General features: G+C 33.7%; 4 protein-coding genes and 1 long non-coding RNA gene across 15 annotated transcripts in view; 3 read left to right on the forward strand and 2 right to left on the reverse strand.

Moving 5' to 3' along the window:
* LOC127120730 (uncharacterized) overlaps positions 1-5,002 on the forward strand; it is a 50,816-nt gene extending 45,814 nt beyond the window's left edge. For 5 of the 6 annotated variants that reach the window (XM_051051261.1, XM_051051262.1, XM_051051258.1 and 2 more), the window contains 6 exons: positions 2,418-2,513; positions 2,934-3,053; positions 3,176-3,254; positions 3,570-3,656; positions 3,870-3,932; positions 4,716-5,002. In XM_051051261.1, the coding sequence (XP_050907218.1) occupies positions 2,458-2,513; positions 2,934-3,053; positions 3,176-3,254; positions 3,570-3,656; positions 3,870-3,932; positions 4,716-4,793 (483 nt within the window). In that variant the 5' untranslated portion in view covers positions 2,418-2,457 and the 3' untranslated portion in view covers positions 4,794-5,002. Of the gene's footprint in view, positions 1-705; positions 816-2,417; positions 2,514-2,933; positions 3,054-3,175; positions 3,255-3,569; positions 3,657-3,869; positions 3,933-4,715 lie in introns of all 6 variants that reach the window. The other variant, XM_051051260.1, reaches the window with a different exon arrangement.
* A 1,592-nt stretch (positions 5,003-6,594) lies between these two features.
* LOC127120735 (cyclin-L1-1) lies at positions 6,595-11,412 on the forward strand. Its single transcript, XM_051051264.1, has 9 exons — positions 6,595-6,789; positions 7,063-7,241; positions 7,340-7,421; positions 7,507-7,647; positions 8,126-8,295; positions 9,851-10,124; positions 10,428-10,842; positions 10,963-10,998; positions 11,079-11,412. The coding sequence occupies exons 2-9, from the start codon at positions 7,090-7,092 to the stop codon at positions 11,144-11,146; spliced, it is 1,338 nt and encodes a 445-aa protein (XP_050907221.1). The 5' UTR covers positions 6,595-6,789; positions 7,063-7,089; the 3' UTR covers positions 11,147-11,412.
* LOC127120736 (uncharacterized) lies at positions 7,065-7,486 on the reverse strand. Its single transcript, XR_007803244.1, has 2 exons — positions 7,345-7,486; positions 7,065-7,246 (listed from the first exon to the last, which is right to left on the reverse strand). It is a non-coding gene; the product is annotated as an uncharacterized LOC127120736 (long non-coding RNA).
* A 267-nt stretch (positions 11,413-11,679) lies between the features above and the next one.
* LOC127120734 (probable aquaporin PIP1-2) lies at positions 11,680-13,157 on the reverse strand. The gene is made up of 4 exons (XM_051051263.1): positions 12,708-13,157; positions 12,322-12,620; positions 12,110-12,250; positions 11,680-11,920 (listed from the first exon to the last, which is right to left on the reverse strand). Exons 1-4 carry the CDS (start codon positions 13,033-13,035, stop codon positions 11,825-11,827), a joined length of 864 nt encoding a protein of 287 aa, XP_050907220.1. The 5' UTR covers positions 13,036-13,157; the 3' UTR covers positions 11,680-11,824.
* A 7,310-nt stretch (positions 13,158-20,467) lies between these two features.
* Positions 20,468-21,940, forward strand: LOC127120738 (thioredoxin H-type). 6 transcript variants are annotated; one of them, XM_051051268.1, is made up of 5 exons: positions 20,468-20,821; positions 20,988-21,058; positions 21,142-21,273; positions 21,374-21,496; positions 21,577-21,940. In XM_051051268.1, exons 2-5 carry the CDS (start codon positions 21,005-21,007, stop codon positions 21,721-21,723), a joined length of 456 nt encoding a protein of 151 aa, XP_050907225.1. In that variant the 5' UTR covers positions 20,468-20,821; positions 20,988-21,004; the 3' UTR covers positions 21,724-21,940. The 6 variants fall into 6 exon arrangements, with proteins under 6 accessions (XP_050907225.1, XP_050907228.1, XP_050907227.1 ...); XM_051051271.1 differs by having other exon boundaries at positions 21,181-21,273; XM_051051270.1 differs by having other exon boundaries at positions 21,015-21,058.
* The last annotated feature ends 809 nt before the right edge of the window (positions 21,941-22,749 follow it).

Raw genomic sequence — 22,749 nt, forward strand, 5'->3', positions numbered from 1 at the left:
TGCTTCAAAGTAGAATATGCATTTCAGAATGTAGGTGATGGAAACAGCTATCAACACTGCTAAGGCTAACAACCATATTAGAAAACTGATATTTGGTGTAATATGAAGAAACCTTGTGGCAGGACTTGTTGTCAGATTATGCCATAAAATCGCTTGACTGCTTAGGCCGAGACAGATACCAAAACATCCTATAGGAAACCGAAGGAGAAACGGCCACTGCTCATCTGTCGGGAGAAGGATGTCCTCATAGTCCTGTGTCAAATGTATGCACAACATTATAATTGATCATTTATACATATTTAAAAACTATTTTAAAAATAAAAATATATGATAAACTATTCTCTTAAACATCATTTTAAAATCCCATAATTTTTAACTGTGATTGAGTCTTTGGAAAGATATATAGCATATATCTAGCTAATATGCATGCATTCATGCAACTTTGAGGAAATTTAAAACTTAGGTAACAATTTCTCACCTTGACTTCATCTAACTCAGGTCCTCTAAGAGCAACAAAGTATCTACCAGCAGGAACACTTGCATTAACAGAATCATCATCCACATCAGAAGTGCCATTAATCTTCTGAGACTCCAATTCCTTCTCGATTTTTCTTGGCAACAAAGAATTCTGTTTACTGAGAGTGGATTTCGTCTTAAAGATACTGAAATCTCTTTTCTGTCCTTCCAAACCAATCTTATTTGCAGGATTCAAACCTCATAAGCTGGTTCCACTTCTGTGACTCATCTATTGGTCATCAACCACTGCTGTGACTCATCTATTGGTCATCAACCACTGCTGTGACTCATCTATCCTGGTCAGCACTCTCAACACCAATCATTAATTCATTGATGGGGAAATCCGAACTCAAACCCAGTCAAAACATGTTCCAATTCAGTTTTGGATGATAAGTTTAAAAAATTCGATCCGATTCGATCAAATTTCACGCGGTTTGATTTAGATCCATTTTTAGATATCCAAATTACGAATTTTTTATTTATTAATATTATAACAATACTAATAAATAATAAATTTTATATAATATATAACATAAACTATATTTATGAAAAAATAAATATCATTTAAAAATAAATTAACACAATATATCATACTAATAAAAAACAAATAAGTATAAAAATATATACATGCGGTTCGATTTGGTTTAGATCGGTTTTAAAAAATCAATCAGAAATCTGATCTGAACCGAGTAATTTTTATAAAATAACATCCAAACACATCCAATATTATTCATTTTTTTTTTGCGGTTTTCAGTTTTTTTTTATCGATTTGCAGTTTAAAATTTGGACCGGTTTGAATTTGAACACCCCTAGTACCCACCTTGAACTCGTCTTCGAACCGACTTTGTTTATTTTATTATGTACTTTATTATTTTAGTTTTGGTAATTTAGAATATTAAATATTGTTAATGTTTTGATATTTTGATTTGTATTTATTATTTAAAATATTTGAAATATATGTATGAAATTTTATTTTTATTATTTATAATGTAATTTAATTTTAAAAAAATAATTTTATTAAATAAATGATGTCGGAGCGGAAATACCCAACCTCAATTTGTTTGAGTTTTAATTCTCTATTTTTGATGAAATTGGGACAAAAATATAGATTATTTTAGAATTTGAATTTAAATTTGGGGAGTTAAAAATCGTGAACCGTTAATCATGCCTACTCCTAATCACAAAGTAAACCGAGAGAAAATAGAATAAACCGGTTCAAACGAACTAATTCGATCGAACCACAAACCCGGTATTGGGTATTGAAAACCGTCTTGTTCACTCTCGTATGCAATTCCTTTCCACTTTCCTTTTCTCATAAAACACAGAATCCATTCTTCTTCCTTTTCTGTTTTCCCTCCGCCATTGAAGCTCGGTTCCAAGGCTTAAGGGTAATTTAATTTCCCCACAGTGGGTTTCAATCCTCATTATGATAATGAAGCTTTTATTTGTCTTATTTCCATTTGAGTTCTCATTTGTTTTAGTTTGTTGCCATGAAGTGTTCAACCAAGTGCTTCTCATTTGTCTTGATAATGAATTAGTAACAAAGCTTTGATTTGAATTCTTCCATTGTTAAGATGTTTCCGTTGATAAAACTGAATGATTTTGCTGCTGTTGTGTCTCATGGTGTAATGCTTGTTTTCTGTTTGATAAAATGCTTCAACCGAACTTTGTGAATAGGAAACACTTGTCATAGATGAAATGAACCAAGATAGGTTTTAGTGACATTGATAGTGCAGTGTCATAACTATTGCCTGCTTAATTGGTTATTTGATTTTGAGCTAGTGATGCAAAGTAAATTGTGAGATTTTTACCTGCTGTTTAGTTGGTTATTATCTATGTATGAGAGAGTAGATGAGATTATCGTAATCAACTCCTAGAAGTAAAATTTGTTCATGATGCAGGTACTAGATATACAGTTCACCTATTGAAGTACTCTGTGGAATGGAAGAATCGTCATTTTTGGACCGAATGATTGGTCATCTTCGGGGAACTTGCAAGTATGTCCATGTTAACTACTGATGTCATTTTCTCTGAATTGTAGCTTTATTAATCTTTACTACTGATTCTATTTTCTATCATTCTGTAGTAACTACAATAATTCTTTGTACTGCAATACTTATTTTTCTCTAGGCATTTTTTTCGTTAATTAAATATTAGAAACTAATTATTGTCATTTGATTGAAGAATTGTTTAGTCATATCGATAAGTCTATGGAATCTCATTTCAAATAATTGAATATTAACGACAAAGTTCAGTAACCCGTACTATGGTAGCATACTTTGCAATTTGCATGATATAATTTAGATGATAGATACTTTGCACAATTCCCTGGTGCATTATTCTTGGAAATTCACCTCATCCCATGCTATCTATTAATGGGAAATATCAATTTGTTGGAATTGTTTTGATAATATTAGGTACTATACTGGTTATCCAAAGGATCTTGGACCATCACGGGTTGTTCATTTCACCTCCGAGCGTGAGTTTGTCAATCTCCTTCATGAAGGGTTTCCCGTGGTTGTTGCTTTTACTATCAGGTGATCCGGTTGGAGTCAGCTCTTGAATACTCTTACTCTGAAGCTTATTTAGGTGTGAATGAAAAAGAAAAGAAATAAAATGAATTAATTTAGGAATGACTTCTTATTATTCTATAATGCAGGGGGAATTACACAGAACATCTTGACAAAGTATTAGAAGAAGCTGCTTCTGAGTTTTATCCACATGTAAAATTTATGCGTGTAAGTTATTTTATTAATGATCTCTTACTACTTGTTTGTGTTGGCACTTGGGAGTCATACCTATGTATATTTTTACTCACGATGAAGCATTGCAATCGTCTAGTCTGATAGAGTCACAAAAACATACACAAATGTGCTCATTACTTTGCAATGAGTTGGAGTTTACTAATAGGAAAGTAGGCACTAGGCTTACAGTAGAATTTATCTTTTATCGTGTTCCTTTTTCTGTACCTTTATTGCTTGTTATTGTCTACGCACTCTGCAGCGTTTCTATTCCACATTGATGATGACATGATAATTTTTTGTGCTTTGCAGGTTGAGTGTCCAAAGTATCCTGGGTTTTGTATAAGTCGGCAGAAAAAGGAGTACCCATTCATGGAAATATTTCATAGTCCAACACATGTATGGTATTCCTTTCTATTTGCTAAGCCTCTTAACCTCAGTGCCTAAATTGCTAATAGGATAAAATTATAATAAATTTTCTTCTGATGGCATGTTTAAGTAAACTCAAGAAGCACAAATTCTATGACAATAATTTGGTTTTTAGTAATTGGTTGATCTTTTCATTGACTCAATGGAAATGTAGTTACTTGAGACATGTGTTTCTTTTTACAGGTGGCTAACCAGGGTAGGGTAGCTGATCCAAATATTACTAAATACAATGTGAAAGTCATGCCTGTAAGTATCCCTCCTCCTGCTTTTCAGGAAAATTGTAAAGTATGTAATATCGGCCATGATTATTTGTATTTTGAACAATCCCCCTTAAGAAAATATCAACTACTGAAAATGTACCCTTCCCAGGTATTAAATCTAGTAATCAACCACTAAGATCAACTTAAGCACATGTTTCTTTTGGATCAAGCGCCAACCACTAGGCTAACTGTTAATGAGGGCGCAATTTTATTTTCTTATAACATAAAGCCCTCAAGGGGCTGCGCCCAGCCCATACTAAACGCCATGGGTTGGGATGTTAAACCCATCGAATCCCTAAGGGTGATGCTGGATTAATAAATCCAACAGTTTCTTGATACGAAGCCATTTAGGTTTTTACTAATGAAATTTGTCTACTTGCCATGGAGGGTTCCTCAAAGTTAAGATTTCTTCCATTCCATGTACGCCATTTCCTATCATTTAAAAATAAATTTTCTTACTCAAAATTGATATTTCATTTTGAAACAAAATTAATTAATAATTAGAAAGTATAAAAGTGTAGATTGCAAGATTGCTTAAAGATTACTATATCAATGGAGCAAAATGTATATTGAGTTGCTTAAATATTATGTGGCATAGTTGAAATTGAGAAGCTCTTAATAGCTGCTAAACAACTAAAAGTTTTGTAACCAGTAAAAGTGGCTGTAAAACCTATCAAACATTTTTGAACTTCTATGACATATGTTAAAGGCTTTGGCTTTGAATATTTTTAATAATCTCATACTTCCATTTGCTTGTGTGCAATTGCAGTTCAACTACGATATCAGTGTTTACGGGTTTAGAGAAATCTTCAAGCGCTATGGGATCCGGGCATCAGATATGAAGTAAGGCTCTAGTAGGAAGGTTTTATCTTTCAAATAATAAGGAGCCACACCAGATTATACTACCTATTTTATCAAATTGTAATTGTATATCATCATAAGTTACAACTTCAGGCCAGTAGATGGCAAATTATAATCACCTGTTTTGTTGATGTCTCAACCCTTAAATATAATTTGGTTCAGTCCAGTCATGGAAATGTTCTCTTCATTCCTTCATTTTGGTTGTTTAAGTTGTATACTAAAGTTAATTGATGTAGCTTTTAGGTTATTTTTCTCTTAATGTTGTGGTATTTCAATTGTTGGCCCGATTGGCTTTTCATTTTGATTTGTTTTTGAAGAAAATTAATGTTAATAGAACGGGGAATTTTTAAACAAATCAACTCTATATCTCTCTAGATGTTTGCAATAGTGATATTTTGTTATTGGAATTGAACCGGAATGTCTTGCCTTAATCAGATCTCCTTCTAGACTTCTTGCTGTGAGGACCGTGAAATTGAGATGTTTTACCTTGGTCACACCGTCCTTCCAAGTCTCTTGTTTGAGAGATTGTGAACTCAAATAATTTTAGTTGGACCTCAAAGAGCTTGGCCAACCAATTATTTACTCCTCAATCATGGATCATGGGAGAATGTGTCTGACCTTATATTACGAGAATAATTGAAGTCATCATAAGTAGAGGGGTCAAAGAAGTCCTAAATGAGAAAGCCCTAACAATTAAGCCACCTATTTGGTCCCATTTTTTTAGACCCCATACTAAATCAATAACTGTTTGACCTCTTATTTTTAAGCCCCTTCATATTTTTGTTTTTTAAAGGGCCTAAATGAGGGGCTCAAAATATTTTTTTTTTGAAACAACATATTTTATTTTTTTAAATATATATTTTTAAATAATAAATATTTTTGAAAACTATTTTTTTTAAATATTATTTTTTTTTCAGAAAAAAAAAGAAACGTTGATTTTTTTTCAAAAATAAACCTTACTTTTTTAAAATAAAAAAATTAATTTTTTTAAAAAATAAACATAATCGATTTTTTTGAAAGTATTAAAAATTTTAGTTTTTTTTTAAAAAAGTTGATAATTTTGAAAAAAAAATAAATAGATTTTTTCGTAAAAAAAAACTGATTAATTTTTTAAAATGAGAAAGGCGTTTTTTTTTAAAAATAAAAAATCAATTTTTTTCGAAAAAAAGATCAATTATTTTTTTAAATAAAAACTTATTTTTTTCGAAAAAGAATGTCGATTTTTTTTTAAAAATAAACCATCGAATATTTTCGAGAGAAAAAGTCGATTTTTCTTGAAACTAAAAATTTTGATATTTTTCAAAAAGATATTTCGATTTTTTTTATATATAAAAAAAGTCGATTTTTTCGAAAAAAAAAGATGATTTGTTTTTGAAAAAAAATGACTTTTTTCGAAAATAAAAAAAACTGACTTTTTTCGAAAATAGAAAAAAAAAGTCAAAGTTTTTTCAAAAATAAAAAAAATCAATTTTTTTCCAAAAAATTAAATCGATTTTTTAAAGTCAAAGTTTTTCTAAAATAAAAAAGTTGATATTTGTCGAAAAAAATGATTTTTATGAAAATAAAAAAATAAAATAATTTTTTTAAAAAAAAAAATCAGTTTTTTTTCTTTAAAAAATGATAGGGCCTTAGAACTTTACTTGAATTTTATGGGCCTTTAGTTTATGGGGCCTATATATTTTGGGACTCATTTGTTTTTAGAATTTTAGACCCCCTATATTTTGGTACCTTTGAAATTATGCCCCGACCCCATTGACAGGTCTACAACTTAAAGGTGCTTTAGTTTTTTTCTTTTTTGAAAAATCATACAAACAAAGAGATGAGATTCTAATCCCTTAAGCCCAATCCTATTTCATTTCAAAAGGCACATAGTTAAACAAAAAATACTGTATAATTTCAAGACAGTAAAACTAAATCAAATTGGAGTCGCACTGAACTCCATTGTCCGGAGACGCGTCAAAAAGAGTGAATAAACTCTCCAGGTTTTTATTTACTTTTTGTTGAATTTTCCTTTTACTGTAACGCGTGCTAGTATAATTCCATAGTAGCATGGATCCACTTCGCACCATGGTTCCGCAATTTTCAGCTAGATTATTTTGAATCAATTATTGATTTTCTTCATGATTGTTGATTCTGAAACGTCTTCTACCCTAATATCATGTTTTCTTAGAAATTGAAATTCTAGATTGTTTTAATTCTTGGATGCTGGTTTTTTTTGTTTCAAATTTAATGAATCCTTATTGTGATTATGTTAGGGTTAAGGCTTAAGAGAGCATAGAAAGATGATCTACACAGCAATTGATACATTTTACCTCACGGATGAGCAACTAACAAACTCACCTTCCCGAAAAGATGGCATTGATGAAGCTACTGAAACCGCCCTTAGAATCTATGGCTGTGATCTCATCCAAGAAAGCGGCATTTTGCTGAGATTTTATCCTTTTTTTTAATTAGTATTATTAATATTACTATTTTCATTTTCAATGTAATCCTCTGCATTCAGTTTAGTTTGTTACCTTAACCGCTTGACAGACCACAGGCAGTCATGGCCACTGGGCAGGTTCTATTTCATCGTTTCTATTGCAAGAAGTCATTTGCACGGTTTAATGTCAAGGTCTTGATATATTTGCATATTGTTTGCTCTTTTTCCTCTTTTGTGCATAATGAATTAAAATGCTCATATCGTCTCTTTTTTGCAGAAAGTTGCTGCAAGCTCAGTGTGGCTGGCTTCAAAACTGGAGGAAAACCCAAGAAAAGCTAGACAAGTACTTATTATTTTTCACAGGATGGAATGCAGGAGGGAGAACTTGCCCATCGATCATTTAGACTTGTATTCCAAGGTTGTAAGCTCCCATTTTTTTCCCTTAACTTTTGTAGCTCACATACTATTAAAATAATGGATTTAGGCCCAAACTATTAGATTTTAAAACAGATGCCTCATTGGGTTCACAATCGACGTGCCATGGTATGGAAGGTGTATGAGTGTAAGAAAAAGAAAAAGCAGAAGGGAGAGAATTAGAAATGTGCTGACTGGCAGTTAGTTAGGATATTCCAGTGAACTTATTAGGGGTAGTGGGATTGGCATTCATCAACCATTTTCTGTTGGGACCTTTGCGTTTAGGCAGAGATAGTGTGATTCTCTTCTCTGAGGAGCTTGGCTCTGGTTTATCTTGTATGAGAGCTCAGTCTCTTTTGGATGATCAATATTATTATTTCTGAATTTTGTCGATCAATCATTTCACTGCACTATCACATACAAGAGATGAGTTATTTAGTTTATAGTCATTTCAATGATTTTGTTTTCTTTGTGCTGAACAGAAATATGTTGATTTAAAAATGGAGCTGAGTAGAACTGAGAGACATATTTTGAAAGAAATGGGATTCATTTGTCATGTTGAACATCCTCACAAGTTTATTTCAAATTACCTTGCTACCCTTGAAACACCTCCAGAGTTGAGGCAAGAAGCTTGGAATCTGGCTAATGATAGGTACATAATTAGAGAAATTATTATTATTGTTATTATTATTATTATTATTATTATTATTATTATTGTTGTTGTTGTTGTTGTGTATATTCTCAACATGCACCTGTGCTCCAGTTGACACAATACGTACCCCATGATTCATTATTCCTACAGTCCCTAGAGATCCGTGAATTAGACTGTATCTTTTCGTATGTATATTTCTCAAGGTTTGCTTCTATTGAAGTCTAGTCAGTTAGTCTCCAGTTTGGATATTTTATCAAGGTCATTTATACTTGGATGCAACATACAATGTCAAGTGATGGACTGATCCTCTTAGCACATTTAAAAAGTAAAACAAATCTTGACAAATCTTTTCATGACACTTTTGTTCTCAAATTGATAGCATAATATCATTCTTTGTGGGCACTGCTAGTGTTAAAGTAAAAAATATAAGATACTAAAATGAATTGATGTTTTCTAGGATATTGTACAGGCTAGGCAGCAAGTGTGACTGTACTAAGTTTTGACATTTTGTGATATTTTTGAACCCATTGAACTCGCCGTATTTGTCAAATGAGTAGATGTTATGAAGAGTATTTTACTTGCATAAATAGTTTATTCTGCTGATTTGACATTGTAGTTATTATCTAATGAATGTTGTGATTCTATATTGATTATTTCAGAGTCTATATAATAGTCTCTCTGTGTAGTTTAAACCAGAGTAGTCAATGGTGGCCAATAGCGGCGCTATCCCACTATAGCAGAGAGGAGCGGAGGCCAACCGCTATGGAATGAGCCTTAGCGGTGCAGAACACTATAACGGCCGCTATAGGGTAAATAGGAGGATAGCTGAGCAGAGCGGTTCCCGGCCGCTATTGGGTAAATAGAGGGATAGCTGAGCAGAGCGGTTCCCGGCCGCTATTGGGTAAATGGAGGGATAGCTGAGCAGAGCGGTTTCTGGCTCGCTAACATTTTACCCTCTAAAAAACTGAAATTACCCCTTAAGTTTACAACGTTTTAAGGGGTAATTTTGGGCTTTTCAATCAAATTTCTCAACCTTAACTTTCCTTCATAGTCGTTTATGCACTTCAAGAATCGTGTGTGCTTTGATTTATGAATATTTTATGAGTTGAGTTATTTGTTTAATTTTACATTAAATATATGTATAATTATTCTATGTAATTTGTCCAAAAAATGATCAAATAGAGCGGTCATCCCGCTATCCCACTTTTGGGGTCGGCCGTTCCACCCCGCTATCCGGGAATGACGACTACTCTGGTTTAAACATGTGGTTCACCATCTCATGCCTGTTTTTTTCTTATTCAGTAGCTTCTTACAATGTTGGACCTGTTATACTAGTTTCTATTATTGGTGAACAGTTGATGTTTCTTATAATCTTGTGTGTCAAACAAAGATCTGATCATATCACATAATAGTGGAATACACAATTTATTTACTCATTTAATTGCCCGACCAAAATGTGAGCTCGTATCTTTGTTATGGCTTGTATTCAATGTTTTCTTTACCACATCAGGTTTGCTGTTACTTATATGTATACGCAACTAAATTTTTTATGCAGTTTGCGCACTACATTGTGTGTTAGATTTAAGAGTGAGGTTGTGGCTTGTGGCGTTGTATATGCTGCAGCACGTAGGTTTCAGGTACCCCTTCCTGAGAATCCACCATGGTGGAAGGCATTTGATGCAGAAAAGTCTGGGATTGATGAAGTCTGCAGGGTTTTGGCTCACCTTTATAGCCTTCCCAAGGCACAATATTTACCAATTTGCAAGGACTGGGACTCATTTACATTCTCCAACAAATCATTGGAATCAAAGTCTCATTCAACTGCAAAGGTGATGGTCAATTTTACCCTTTTTATTTAGAAAATTTGCTCCTTTATAGTACGCCAATGTATAAAAATAATGGCGCCGGATAAGATATACTCTTGATGTTTTCAATCAACGTACGAACTCTTTTAAAGTGTATCCCCCTATTTGGAGAAGTCAAGTCCGATATTTTTAACCTGCCTTAGAGTACAATATTATTTAGCGTCATTTGGCTGTCGCGAGACCATGTTTGCTCTTGTAAATCTGTATTATTGACAATTAAAATTATGGTTTTATTCAAACAAATTTGAAATCATTGCCAATCTGTAGGATGCTCCACGAAGTAGCTCACCGATTAATCCTGAGACAGCGCTAAAGGGAGCTCCCGGAGAAGCAAATATTGACTCGAGTGGTAGCAAGGGTGCTTTGGTAAAGCAAGCCAGTGATAAGCTGAATGATGCTAGGAAGTCTGATGATGAATCCAAAAGCATTGCTGCTGAGAGAGACGTAAAAGATGAACCCACACTAAGGTCCAGACCAGACCGTAAAATGGAGACCAGTGGGGAGTTACATAGGGACAGAGAGAGGGACCGAATAAAATCCAGGGATCGTGAGCGGGGAAGGGATTCTGATAGAGAACGTGAGCGGGGTAGGGATTCTGATAGAGAACGTGAACGAGAGGAAGCTGAGAGGGTCAAACTCAAGGATCATGGTCATCGTTCTAGGGAGAGAGCAAAGGATTCAGGTACTTTTATAGATTATATGTATGCCTGTTGTTTTGCTGTGTATGCCTGTTGTTTTGTTGCTTTACCCAAGCACCCTTGCTACCACTCGAGCTAAGATTAAGTGTTTGTATTGGATGCAGGACATTCAGAGAAGTCAAAGCGCTATTCATCACATGGTATGAATTCGTGTCTTTCTGAGTTTGGCATTTTTCCTTTTTAGTATATCATCCTCCTTAACAACATTTTTATATTTCAGACCGTGACCGTGACTACTACAGCTCGTCTTACCCATCAAGAGAGAAGGATCGGCATAGACATCATTAAGTAACTTCGAAGAACCAAAATTTGCCTAACTGCCCTGCATTATTACCTTGTTAGGGTCTAATGTAGTTTCTGTTTCCCTGACATGAAATATTTATCCTTTTGTATACTTTTTATTGTTTTAAAATTGTTACACGAGAATTGCTGCTCCAAAGCATATATAAATCAGTAGCTACAAGTTATTAGGCATTATCATAACTCTGAATCAGGTGGTATTCTGTCAGCTTTTTTTAAAAGATGATTATATAGTCGGCCTTCATTTTGATCTATATGGTGTGTTTGTATCGTGGTTAAAATAATTTATGTGGGAATATTGCATTCTCATAGCCATATTTTCTGAAATATTGATTTTAAAGTTGAAACAAGCACAAGCTAGATGTTTAATTTGAGATCTCTTTGGTGCCATAACAATTGCTTATAGCTTAGTTCTTGAGCTATATCGCACAGATTGTTTGATGATCGACCATAAATTGTTTTTGAATAATAGTAAGATATATCACATTTTCTTTTAAGGAAAAAAATAAGCACTCGAAGCATTATAACAACGTGAAAGAATCTCCACTCCACAGTCCATACAACACGAGCTCATAATTTACACATAGATAAAAAAATAAACAAGAATGAATACACCGAATAGATAATTCAAAACAACAAGACATGTCAATGATGATGATGGATTCATTAGCCCCTTGTCTTGAAAGGAATTGCTCGAATCACGATCTGGTGATATAGTGCAGCAAGGGCAGCTCCAATAAAAGGTCCAACCCAGAATATCCACTGTTTAATTTGCCACAAATTTCAAACATTATACAAGTCAGTTTCTGAAAGAGGAATTTTAAGGCCACAAATTTCAGACATTATACAAGTCAGTTTCTGAAAGAGGAATTTTAAGGCCACAAATTTCAGACATTATACAAGTCAGTTTCTGAAAGAGGAATCATAATAAAGAAGAGATCAAGAACATACGTGGTCGTCCCAAGCATGGTCTCTGTTGTATATTATGGCAGCACCAAGACTCCTAGCAGGGTTAATACCAGTTCCAGTTATAGGAATAGTAGCCAAGTGAACCAAAAACACAGCAAACCCAATTGGAAGAGGTGCCAAAATCTACACACACAAACATCACATTACTCCAATGAATATAGATAACTAAAAGACAGTATCCTATCATATCATACCGGAACATGAGAATCCCTAGCATTTCTCTTGGCATCAGTGGCAGAGAAAACAGTGTAAACAAGAACAAAAGTACCAACAATCTCAGCTCCAAGACCATCCCCCTTGGTGTAACCAGGATTCACAACATTCGCTCCACCTTTGAACAACTCATAACGAGCATTACCCTCAAAACCCTTCACCACACCAGCACCACAGATAGCTCCAAGACACTGCATTATTATGTAGAATACTGCTCTTGTCAAGGACAGTTTCCTAGCCAAAAACAAACCAAATGTCACAGCTGGATTTATGTGTCCACCTGTTCCAAACAAAACATCCTTAGTTTTTTAGTCTAAAACAAAATAAAACAGTCAAGTAAAAATGGAGAAAAAGAAAAACAAGTGACCTGAAATTCCAGCAGTGCAGTAGACAAGTGCAAATATCATACCACCAAAAGCCCAAGCAATTCCTTGAATACCAACAGAGGCACACTTAGAGGATGATCTATTCACACCCATGACAGTTAAGACAGTGATGTAAAGAAATAAAAAAGTTGCAACAAATTCAGCAATTCCAGCTCTGTAAAAAGACCATGACTTCAACTCCCCTGGCTCAAACAATGGTGCTGCTGGTGCTTCCTTGTAGTCCTTACTATCACTCTGAGCTCCTGTGCCTAATGCATTCTTTTCTGAGAATTTGTTTGCTCCAATCTTAACATCTTCTTGCCTCTCCATTTTTTTTTCTCTAACTGTGTTATGTGAAATATTCTTAGTCCTTGTTATATAGTGGGAATTTGCTTTGCTGGATAATAATAACGGTAACAACTTTATGTTTTTGTTTTAGCATAGAATGTGACACTTTTTTTGCTCTATCTAGGGACCATTCTAGAATTCAAAAGCAAGAGAGGTTAAATTATTAAATAATGTTTGGTGGATTGTTCTGGAAAGGAGGAGTAGGATGTTGATGTTGTTCCTATCTTAACAGAGTGTTAAATGCTTTTTGTTTTGGATTTTATATGTTGTGTAATTGGTTCATTACAGTCATAGGATTCTTTTTGTATTGTGTAGTTATATATTTAAGGTCCATTTTGTGTACATATAAAATATATGGTATAAAAATTGTATCATAATTTTACATCATACATGTTTTTTCTATGAGCCAAAAAGGAATTCCACAACATAATGTATGACAAATTTATCTTATTCAGTTTCTTTAATTAAAATCTTTATTATCAATTTGAGCTGAATTAGAAAACTTAATAGAATAAAATAAGATTTTTTTTAATATGGTATAAATAAACTTTAAAATTTCTGAAAACATGTGGACCAACGAGCAAATTTGGAAACAAAATTATACCGATTGTTATGGTTGAGTTGAATATATTCGTAACTGAACGTGTTTGAATAATTTATAGATTGATTCAATTTGGATCAAAAGATTCGTGACTTGATCCATACCATGACTACCATAAACAAAATAGTATAAAATACAAATTTAAATAATTTTTAAATTTTAACAAAGTCTAATTCTAATAAATATAATTCTAAACAAACAAATCTTTTTATCTTTTAATTTTTTTAAAATTATCAAGTGACGTCGTTTTGTCTGAAAAAAAAGATAAATATTTAATTTGTCGATTTTCTAAAATTGTCAATTTATCAATTTTTATCGATTCTTACTGATTAAATAATTTATCTGATCCAACAATCCGATTATATTAATGACATCTCGAATTTTTAATTCTGACGATCTAATTTTTAAAACAATAATCTTACTCGTATGACATTTATCATAGATTTTAAATTATGAAAGAAAAAAAAAAGTCCACAATACATATTGTACTTAAAAAAGAGTCCATTCTCCATAAAGTACTGTGAGGAGTTGTGATTGAATGATTTTTGGAAGCAAGCTGGCTTCCATTGAGAAGGATGAAAAAAGCAAGGGCGATGATTAGTAGTAACTAACGGCAAGAAAATAATTCGAGTGGCTAAGGAGAATTGGCCGTTGGGAGTGACAGTCCCCCCACCAACCACATGGATAGGGTAACGGCTCTTTTGCTTCCTGCCCCTTAATCATACACATTTCATTTTGCACCCCACACTCACCACTATTTCCAAATGTATAGCATTTCTTAATGCGCTGGAAATTGATTTTCACATCATTTACATATCTCATTCAACATAGTTTATTCGTTTTTGAAATATTTTCGGAGTATTTTTTAGTTGTTCGTGTTATATTGTATATGCAATTATGGCACTTGATAAATTCATTGATTTGATTGATTTATTTCAAAAACAAATGAGTTGAGATGCATCTCAAGAATCTCATGAGCAATTTTGGATTTTCACGTGATACCTAAGTAATATATAGGATGCATTAAGAAACTTCCTACATTTGTTAAGTAGTTTAGTGACTGGAAATAAGGGTGGCAAAGCGGGTGGTCCGCTTCGTTTAGACCCATCTAAAAGTGGGGCAGGGCGAGGCAGACCAACTTAGATGTCTGAGCTCAAAAGTCAAGTTCGCCCCATCTAGACTCATTTAAAAGTGAGGTTGGACAGGACAAACCAGCTTAGACGTCTGAGCTCAAAAGTCAAGCTCGCCCCGTTTACTAACGAGTTGGCGGACCGAAACACCAATTTTATTTTACAATTTGATTTACTACATAATTTACAAAATTGTTAATCATTTCTAAAGAGACTAACAAATTTTAACAACACATAATAAAACCTTAACAAGTCTTAATATAAATGTCATATTCTTCAACATAAATAAAATAGTGTAACTATAATACCAAAAACTTAAAACAAACACACTAAAATCCCAAAATAATCGATTTGTTTCAAAAAACCAACAAGCACAACCTAGTTAAGGACATCTAGGGACACAAATCAACAAAACAAACTAGCACATGCTAAACAAAGACAACCAAGAATCAAGAATAAAAAAAATCTTAAAGACTCGATGACAAACACTTCACCAATCATCATCTATGTCGTGAACATATAGAAACTTCGGTTGATATTGTAGTCATTGGATGAAATCTTCCACCATTTCTCTCTTCATCGTTAACCACTATTTAATAATTATTAAGATCAACAACATTGAAATCAATAACTTTATCAATGTATTCTCTATATTTTGCAATAAATACTTTTCCTACCAAAGAATAAAGCAAAGACCAATTAATGTCTTCAAAATGACGTGTTTGTGGTTATGTGAAAAATTAATATTAAGGTTTGAAGAAATGATGATTGTTTTAAAAGTAGGTATACTAGAAGACCACGTTAATATTATTTTAATTTCAAGTAAAAAAATATTTTTTTAACAAAAAGCTCACCGGAAGAACCTGCCCCGTCCAACCCTAAGCCTGTTTTAAAAGAGAGTTAGATGAGGGGTTCAACTTAAGACACTGAGTCGAAAGCCTCGCCCCGTCCCGCCAAAAATGGTGGGTTAAACGAGCGGTCGTGGCTCACTTTTCCACCCCTAACTGCAATTTACATTTAAAGCTAAACAAATGAGATGTTACGGGTTCAAATTCGCGCCCATGCATTTGATGTCTCTGTAGAGTTACTAACTGGGCTGACTTAACGTATTTTTTTTAATATATTGTTTAAATAAATAGAGTATTGCATATAAGCTTCCTCTCTATATATACATGCCTCTCGACTTCTAGGAGAACATTCGTTATCCTTGGGAATCAATTTCTATTTGCGAGTGTACTTTCTTTCCCTTCTTCAAGAGCATTTCATAAAGCGTTTGGTATTCCTCGAACAAAGCCTTCCATTCTGCATTTAACCTTCACTTTCTTCACCAGACTCTACTTCTCCCAAGTACCCTTCTTACCCTGAGTTTTTTTTCATATCTTCAGCATTTTCTTTACCGTGGGCAATATAAATGATCATCCCACAAGTTTGTCGAGTGATTCTAGGAGTAGTGATTCCTCTCCTTTAGTTAGGGAAGAAGTGTCTCCTAGTTCAAATTCTTATCATCCAATCATTAATCCATCAGTCCAAGTGGTTATACCTGTATCTAATGATTACTAGTCAGGGAGTCTTTCTAGTGATTCTCTAGGTAGGAGAAGCTTCCATGAATGAGTCTTTCTTTAACGCTCTTTTTCTGATGAGGATGCGGGAAATGATCGTGCAGTCAACCGTATGCTCGAATCATCTGCGGTTTTAGAAGCTTCAACTTTACCTGCTTTTATTACTCCGGAAATGGAGGTTGCCATTTTGAATAGGGAAACACCATAAATTTTATAAAGACTTACCAGGATGTTTATGGTCGGGATATGAGTGATGCCTAAATTAAGGATCATATGACGCATGAAGCTCATTCGGATCTTGCCAGTTGGCTCAATCCCTTCAAGATATTTAGAGCTGATGTGATACCTCTTAGAGGAGTCACATTAGTGGAGTCGGCCGATGTAAACAAATACAACTAGGTGGACTAAGAGATAGTGGGGATCCTTTCTGTTTTAAGTGATCCGGCAATCGTGAGTGCAACTAAAATCATAGGCGACCGACCTTTTGATTTGACGGTTCTTCTTGTTGAATCGGGAAAGTAGATATGTACCAATTTTTAGGAGTACTCGATTCATTTTTATGTGTGTGAGAAGATAGTGTAGTAGTAAGTTGTTAAATCTTTATTTAAGGTGGAGAAGAAAGTGTGAGACTTATCTAGGTTGATTTATAGCCTTAAAGCATGACTTAAAAGATAAAAAGGTTAGTGATAATTATGAGTTCAGACTTATTAGCTTTAGCAACACAAGGACATTGTCAGCAAACCGGAGGTGTGATAGGTGAGTTCTCGTGCTTATGATGCCTAAGGGGTTCCAAGAGCCATTATGGACCACGTCAGTGATAGAAAGAAATAATTTCCATGCAAATGATGAAGATGTTTTGAAGGATAACATTTTATTTCTATTCCATAGAAAACACAAAACATGTGACTTTTACTTTGTTCAAGTTATTTCTAGTATATAATCCATGATTATGGATAATATTGATGTTTTTTTTCCGGATAATGTGAAAAAAGTGGTGATTATTCTTGATTTTGTCCATCATATATAATGAGATTAAAATAAATCTTAAATGATTTAATGATTGACCAATCATATGCATAAGAATTCAAATGATAAGGGTTTATGACCCAACTGCATGATCAAAGGTTCTTTTTAAATAAAGTATTAAAAATTGATTTTTCGTAATTATCTACAAGTGCTAACATGAAAATGAAATGTTTGTTTGATTAAAGTTAGATTTCACTTTCTTTGTGAAAATATGTTCATAAGAATCAAAATCGTACAAGGTCAAACCAAGTGAGTTTTGTAAAAACCCCATCCACTCTTGGAGATAAGGTTAACCTCAAAGAGGTGGAATAAGAGGTTTTTTGTTGGTGTAAGCCCTAGATGCCAATATTTTTGGTAATTGTATCGAATTATTTATTAATAATAAAGATATTTTTCTTTATTATGTTTGTTTAATAAAGTCCCTAGAATAGCTAGTCAGTTTAAGGTATCAAGTGTGACTTAATCATGAGATCACATTAAACACAAGGACATTATTCTTAAAGTATCCGTAGTCGAGCTTTATTGTGAAGTAATATAACATTAAAGCATTAAAACTATTATGTATATAGACTGATGATCACATCTCATGGATCATGGATAAGGAGTTATCAAGTCTTAAACATATGTATGAATATTAAGAGTAATAGTTATACTGGATTGACCCGTTATGAGAATACTATATAGAATGTTATGCAAAGTGTCATAAGTTATTCTCATGGTGATAATGGTGTATACCACCCTTCGACCTTAAACCACTGTGGACCTTAGATGTAGAGTCGAGTGCCTTATTGCTGATCAAACATTGTCCGTAACTGGATGACCATAAAGACAGTTGATGGGTACTCCACGAAGCACGCTAAGGGACATGAGTGACCTAGATGGAATTTTTCCATCCTTCGTAACAGGATAAATTTTTATGGGCCCAATATTGAAATGGACAAGGATGACACGGTCTATGCCTTGTGTTCAATATAGACATAAGGGCAAAAGGGTAATTTTACACATAAGTATTATCACAAAAGGATTTATCAGATCACATGACATTTTCGTGTCTTGGGTAGCAGTGATGTATTGCTAGATACTGCTCACTGTTTATTATGTTAAATACGTGATTTAATATAATTGTCAATGCCGCGAAAACCTACGGGGTCACACACAAAAGGACGGATTGATGAGAGATAGTGTAACTAAGGAACACCGTATGGTACGGTACACTTAAGTGAATTGTAGAACATCGTAAGGTACGGTGTACTTAAGTAGAATACGAAATATGGTAAGGTACGACACGCTTAAGTGATTTTGGCATATTATAAGATGTGGGCCACATACACTTAAGTGGGATTTTTAGCTTGCAACCCACACAATTGGTTCTATAAATAGAACCCTTGTGCAGAAGCATTTGTGCAATTGTAATTTTGTTTCTCTCTCTCTCTCTCTCTCTCTCTCTCTCTCTCTCTCTCTCTCTCTCTCACTCACTCACTCAAAGCCTTCATTCGTAGCAGCTAGCACTGAGATTGAAGGAATTTGTTCGTGTGGACTGAGTAGAGGCGTTGTCACCATTCAACGTTCGTGATCGCTCCGTAGATCTGCATCAAAGGTTTCAATCGCCACAAGAGGTAACAATTTTATCACTGATCATGCCCATTCATAAGGATCACTAAAGGATAATTTTTTAAATTCCGCTGCATTTTGGATCGCTCTTCTCCTTCACTTGAAGGCTAAACTCATGTCCCCCTAATACTCATACTAGTACTAAAAGACCCCTATGAAGGTTCAAGCAACATGATGAAGCTGTGAGAAAGGAATGCAGAGGTGGTCCATGATTTTTTTCTCAAAAGCAGTAAGTGGAAGTCAAATCCTCAACTTCTAGAAAATACAGTCATAAAAGGGAATAACGTACCCTTCAAACTTGTTGCACACCCGTTTATCTGCAGAGTACTTCGAGATCATCCCATATAAAGACGATCACACCTCGAAGAAGGCTTAGGGCGCCAAATCTTCCCGAGTATAAGGAGTGAGGGTCTCTAAATACTCATCGTCCACCCAAGAGTAGCCGTTCAAGGTGGTTAATGCCACCAGTTACGTACATGTAAAGAAGAAAGAGAAAGAGGCGAGATTGTAGACAAGGATGCAACAAAAGCTCGACAGCCAAACCCTTAAAAAAGAAATGAGCAAAGAATAACATGAAAGCGAGAAGAGACTTTGGAGACAAGACCTACCCTTTATAAGGAAGTCATACAATGATCAAACGAACCAAATCAATTATGAAACAAATTACAAAATCAACAACTGGATCTTTCCTTTGGAAATGTAAACAAACTCAAATGCACTTGAATACAATGTAAGCAACGCCATGCTCTAACTAGTCACTTTAATCACGTCTCAGAAAGAAAAGGTGAAATGTTTTAGTAATCAACAATCATTTAATGCTTTTGTAACCCCATCATTTTTTCGACCGACTCCAAACGTTTCATTTCTAGTTCGAAACAGACGACATCCTTTGAGGCCGACCACGACCGCCATTTTCTCGACTCTATAACATTCTGCATGTCTTGGGGATAACTATTTTGGATCAGTCAAATGCCTAAATGGTTGATGCCAAAATCAAACCAAATTCACTCCATTCGATCCATGGTATAAAAACCAAGCAAAATACATTTTCTAATCTCCACGTTTACTACAATCATTTTGAATTTTGAATTGAATTGAGTGTTAGGATGTTAATTTTGCAAAAACAATACAAAAATCTGATCTCCACTTTCAAACATCTTAAATCTTAAACTGATTTATACGTTGAAATACTAACTTTACAAGTTCACTCTGTATCACCGTAGATCAACACCACATATTAAGAATTGACTTCAACTATATCTAATTAAAACAAAATCAAATAAATAATTAAAATTAAATGAAATTTGCCATTTATATTTTCATGATGTATTTCCAAAAAAAAAAAAAAAAAAAAAAAAACTTAAGAGAGACGACCGTGTGGACGCTAGTATAAAAGTGTGGATATGGTGAAAAAGTTGGTCGTGTGAAATAGTCATAAATGAGAGACTCGTTTTTGTTAGTTCACACGTCACCAACCATTGTCTAGAATGAATTACACTTGAAATTTATAATATTCTTCATTTCACACGAGATTGCTGCAATATACCACCCACTATTATTTTAGACTTTTTACATGTATTAAAAAATATATATTATATGAAAATGATAAATTATAAATATTTTTGTTCTTGATAAATTTGCATAATAAAAAGTCTTGTTCAAATATTATTATACAGGTGAAAGAAAACATAATAATAATGTTCAACATTGACGCAGAGAGGAAGAAAGAAAGGGAAATCGTGAATATAAAATACCCATTCATGCATTCAATTTGAAATATACTTGTGTCCCTCCCAATTCACCCATTCATTCATTGCAGATTAACCTAATTTACAGAAAAAGTGATTTTCTTTTTCAATTTCATACCTTAATTTCAATTCCTATCATCCTTTTCTTTATTAACAATAATCATATCTAAATAAGCAAGCATCTTCAATTATTCATATTGATTTTATCATAATCCTCATCCTTCTAAATATTGCCACTTTTCATTGATTTGAATTTCAGAATTGTTGCTTGTTTTTATGCTTGCAGTTTTCACTTCATTCAACAACTACATGGGGAATTGTGTGGTTAAGGTCAGAATCTATGATTTATGGTTATGTCGTGCATACTCTTTTTCATCATTCATATGTTTGTTACATATTTCTAATGTCTACAGTCTCACTCTCATGTGAAAGAGGATGATTCTCTTCATCAGGACGTCGAATTTGCTTCTGGGAAGGTTCATCTTATTAATACCAAAGAATCTTGGGACCAAAAGTTAGAACAAGCAAGAGGAGATGGAAAAATGGTAACTTTTACTCTCTTTTTTATTTCTAGCACTAAACTATCAAATGTTATCTCAACACCTATTGCCATTTTCTTGTGCTGTTCTGTTTCATGTTCAACAGGTTATTGCAAATTTCAGTGCGACGTGGTGTGGTCCTTGTAAGATGATTGCACCATATTATTGCGAGTTATCCGAGCACTATCCGTCCATTATGTTCTTACTAATTGATGTCGATGAACTAATTGTAAGTAGTGAAATCATACATAGTAATGTTGCTATTGTTATTATTTATTATTTAACTGGATATGGTTTTGTATAATGCAGGACTTTAGCACGTCGTGGGACATTAAAGCCACGCCGACGTTCTTTTTTCTTAGAGATGGACAAGAGATTGACAAACTTGTAGGAGCCAACAAGCCAGAGCTGGAGAGGAAGATTGCTAGTGTTAATGTGGTTCCCCGACATCAATAGCGATTCATGAAAGTTATGCTCAACTCTTCTTCTCTCATCAGAGCCTGCAGTGATATGTATTCAATGTGTAATCCTACAACTTTGTCGCTGTATTTTTCTTTGTAAGTAAATATGCAAACATTTCAAACAAATATCTTGTATTCAATTGATATCATTGTAGTTAAAAGAAGTTTATTTCTGATATATAAAGAATTGTTGAGTTTTACAGTTTTAAAAATTTTAGCATGAGAAAAGATGGATTTCAATCTGATAGCACTACCTGAACCCTTAGTTAATAAGTAAGTTTGGAAGCTGATATGGTTTATGAATGTGCATTTTGTTATGAATTGAGAAATGAAGCAGAGGTTTCGGGATAAAATCTAACTTATTTGAGGGATAAGTTTCTGGAATTGCGTGCAGAGGATATCCGGTTTTTACCAAAAAGTTACTCTAAACATGCTTTTGGTGATAAATTTTGATAGTTTGACAAATATTTCATTTGCATCTATCAACTTGGTTCTCTCTTACAAATAAGAATTCAAATTGTAAACAAGAACTCATTTGCATCTATCTGCCTATTTGCCTATTTGATCGAAAATATGAATTTGTTGTTTTTACTACAGACTTTTCTCTGCATTTATTGACATTTTTCTGGTAAAATACAATATGAAATTTATACATTCTTTGCCGTTTGATAATTTTCTTGGTGTCATAGACGACGAACATAGTCAGAAATTCCAATATGATTTATTATTTCTGAATATTTAGATATAGAAATGGCAACTTGTCTAGAAAAGATATTCATCATTTCCTATTACTATTTCTTTATCTTTTCCTCTAACTATCATATCACAATATAGACAATATTTGTTGTTACAAATCATCCTGATCCTGGCATCAGCACTAGACAATCCACATTTTCTGAATTCTAGATATTTTTTGATTGATTTGATTAAAAAATCTACTTCTTCTTCAAGAAATTGCGTCGAGATAACTTCTGGTTTTTCACCTGTCCCGTAGCACGGAAGGCAGAGGTGCCATGCAAAA

Source organism: Lathyrus oleraceus, chromosome 2 (assembly GCF_024323335.1).
Source record: "Lathyrus oleraceus cultivar Zhongwan6 chromosome 2, CAAS_Psat_ZW6_1.0, whole genome shotgun sequence".
Lineage (NCBI taxonomy): Eukaryota > Viridiplantae > Streptophyta > Magnoliopsida > Fabales > Fabaceae > Lathyrus > Lathyrus oleraceus.

Bases quoted from the DNA above. Each gene is read 5' to 3' on its own strand.
- LOC127120738 (XM_051051269.1), top strand. From the start codon at position 21,005: ATGCTTGCAGTTTTCACTTCATTCAACAACTACATGGGGAATTGTGTG. The intron at 21,059-21,141 runs GTCAGAATCTAT...TAATGTCTACAG, and splicing joins TGGGGAATTGTGTGGTTAAG to TCTCACTCTCATGTGAAAGA. The intron at 21,497-21,576 runs GTAAGTAGTGAA...TGTATAATGCAG, and splicing joins TTGATGTCGATGAACTAATT to GACTTTAGCACGTCGTGGGA.
- LOC127120734 (XM_051051263.1), bottom strand. From the start codon at position 13,035: ATGGAGAGGCAAGAAGATGTTAAGATTGGAGCAAACAAATTCTCAGAA. The intron at 12,251-12,321 runs GTATGATATGAT...TTGTGTGTGTAG, and splicing joins CTAGGGATTCTCATGTTCCG to ATTTTGGCACCTCTTCCAAT. The intron at 11,921-12,109 runs GTATGTTCTTGA...CAAATTAAACAG, and splicing joins ACCATGCTTGGGACGACCAC to TGGATATTCTGGGTTGGACC.
- LOC127120735 (XM_051051264.1), top strand. From the start codon at position 7,090: ATGATCTACACAGCAATTGATACATTTTACCTCACGGATGAGCAACTA. The intron at 7,648-8,125 runs GTTGTAAGCTCC...TGTGCTGAACAG, and splicing joins ATTTAGACTTGTATTCCAAG to AAATATGTTGATTTAAAAAT. The intron at 8,296-9,850 runs GTACATAATTAG...TTTTTTATGCAG, and splicing joins TGGAATCTGGCTAATGATAG to TTTGCGCACTACATTGTGTG.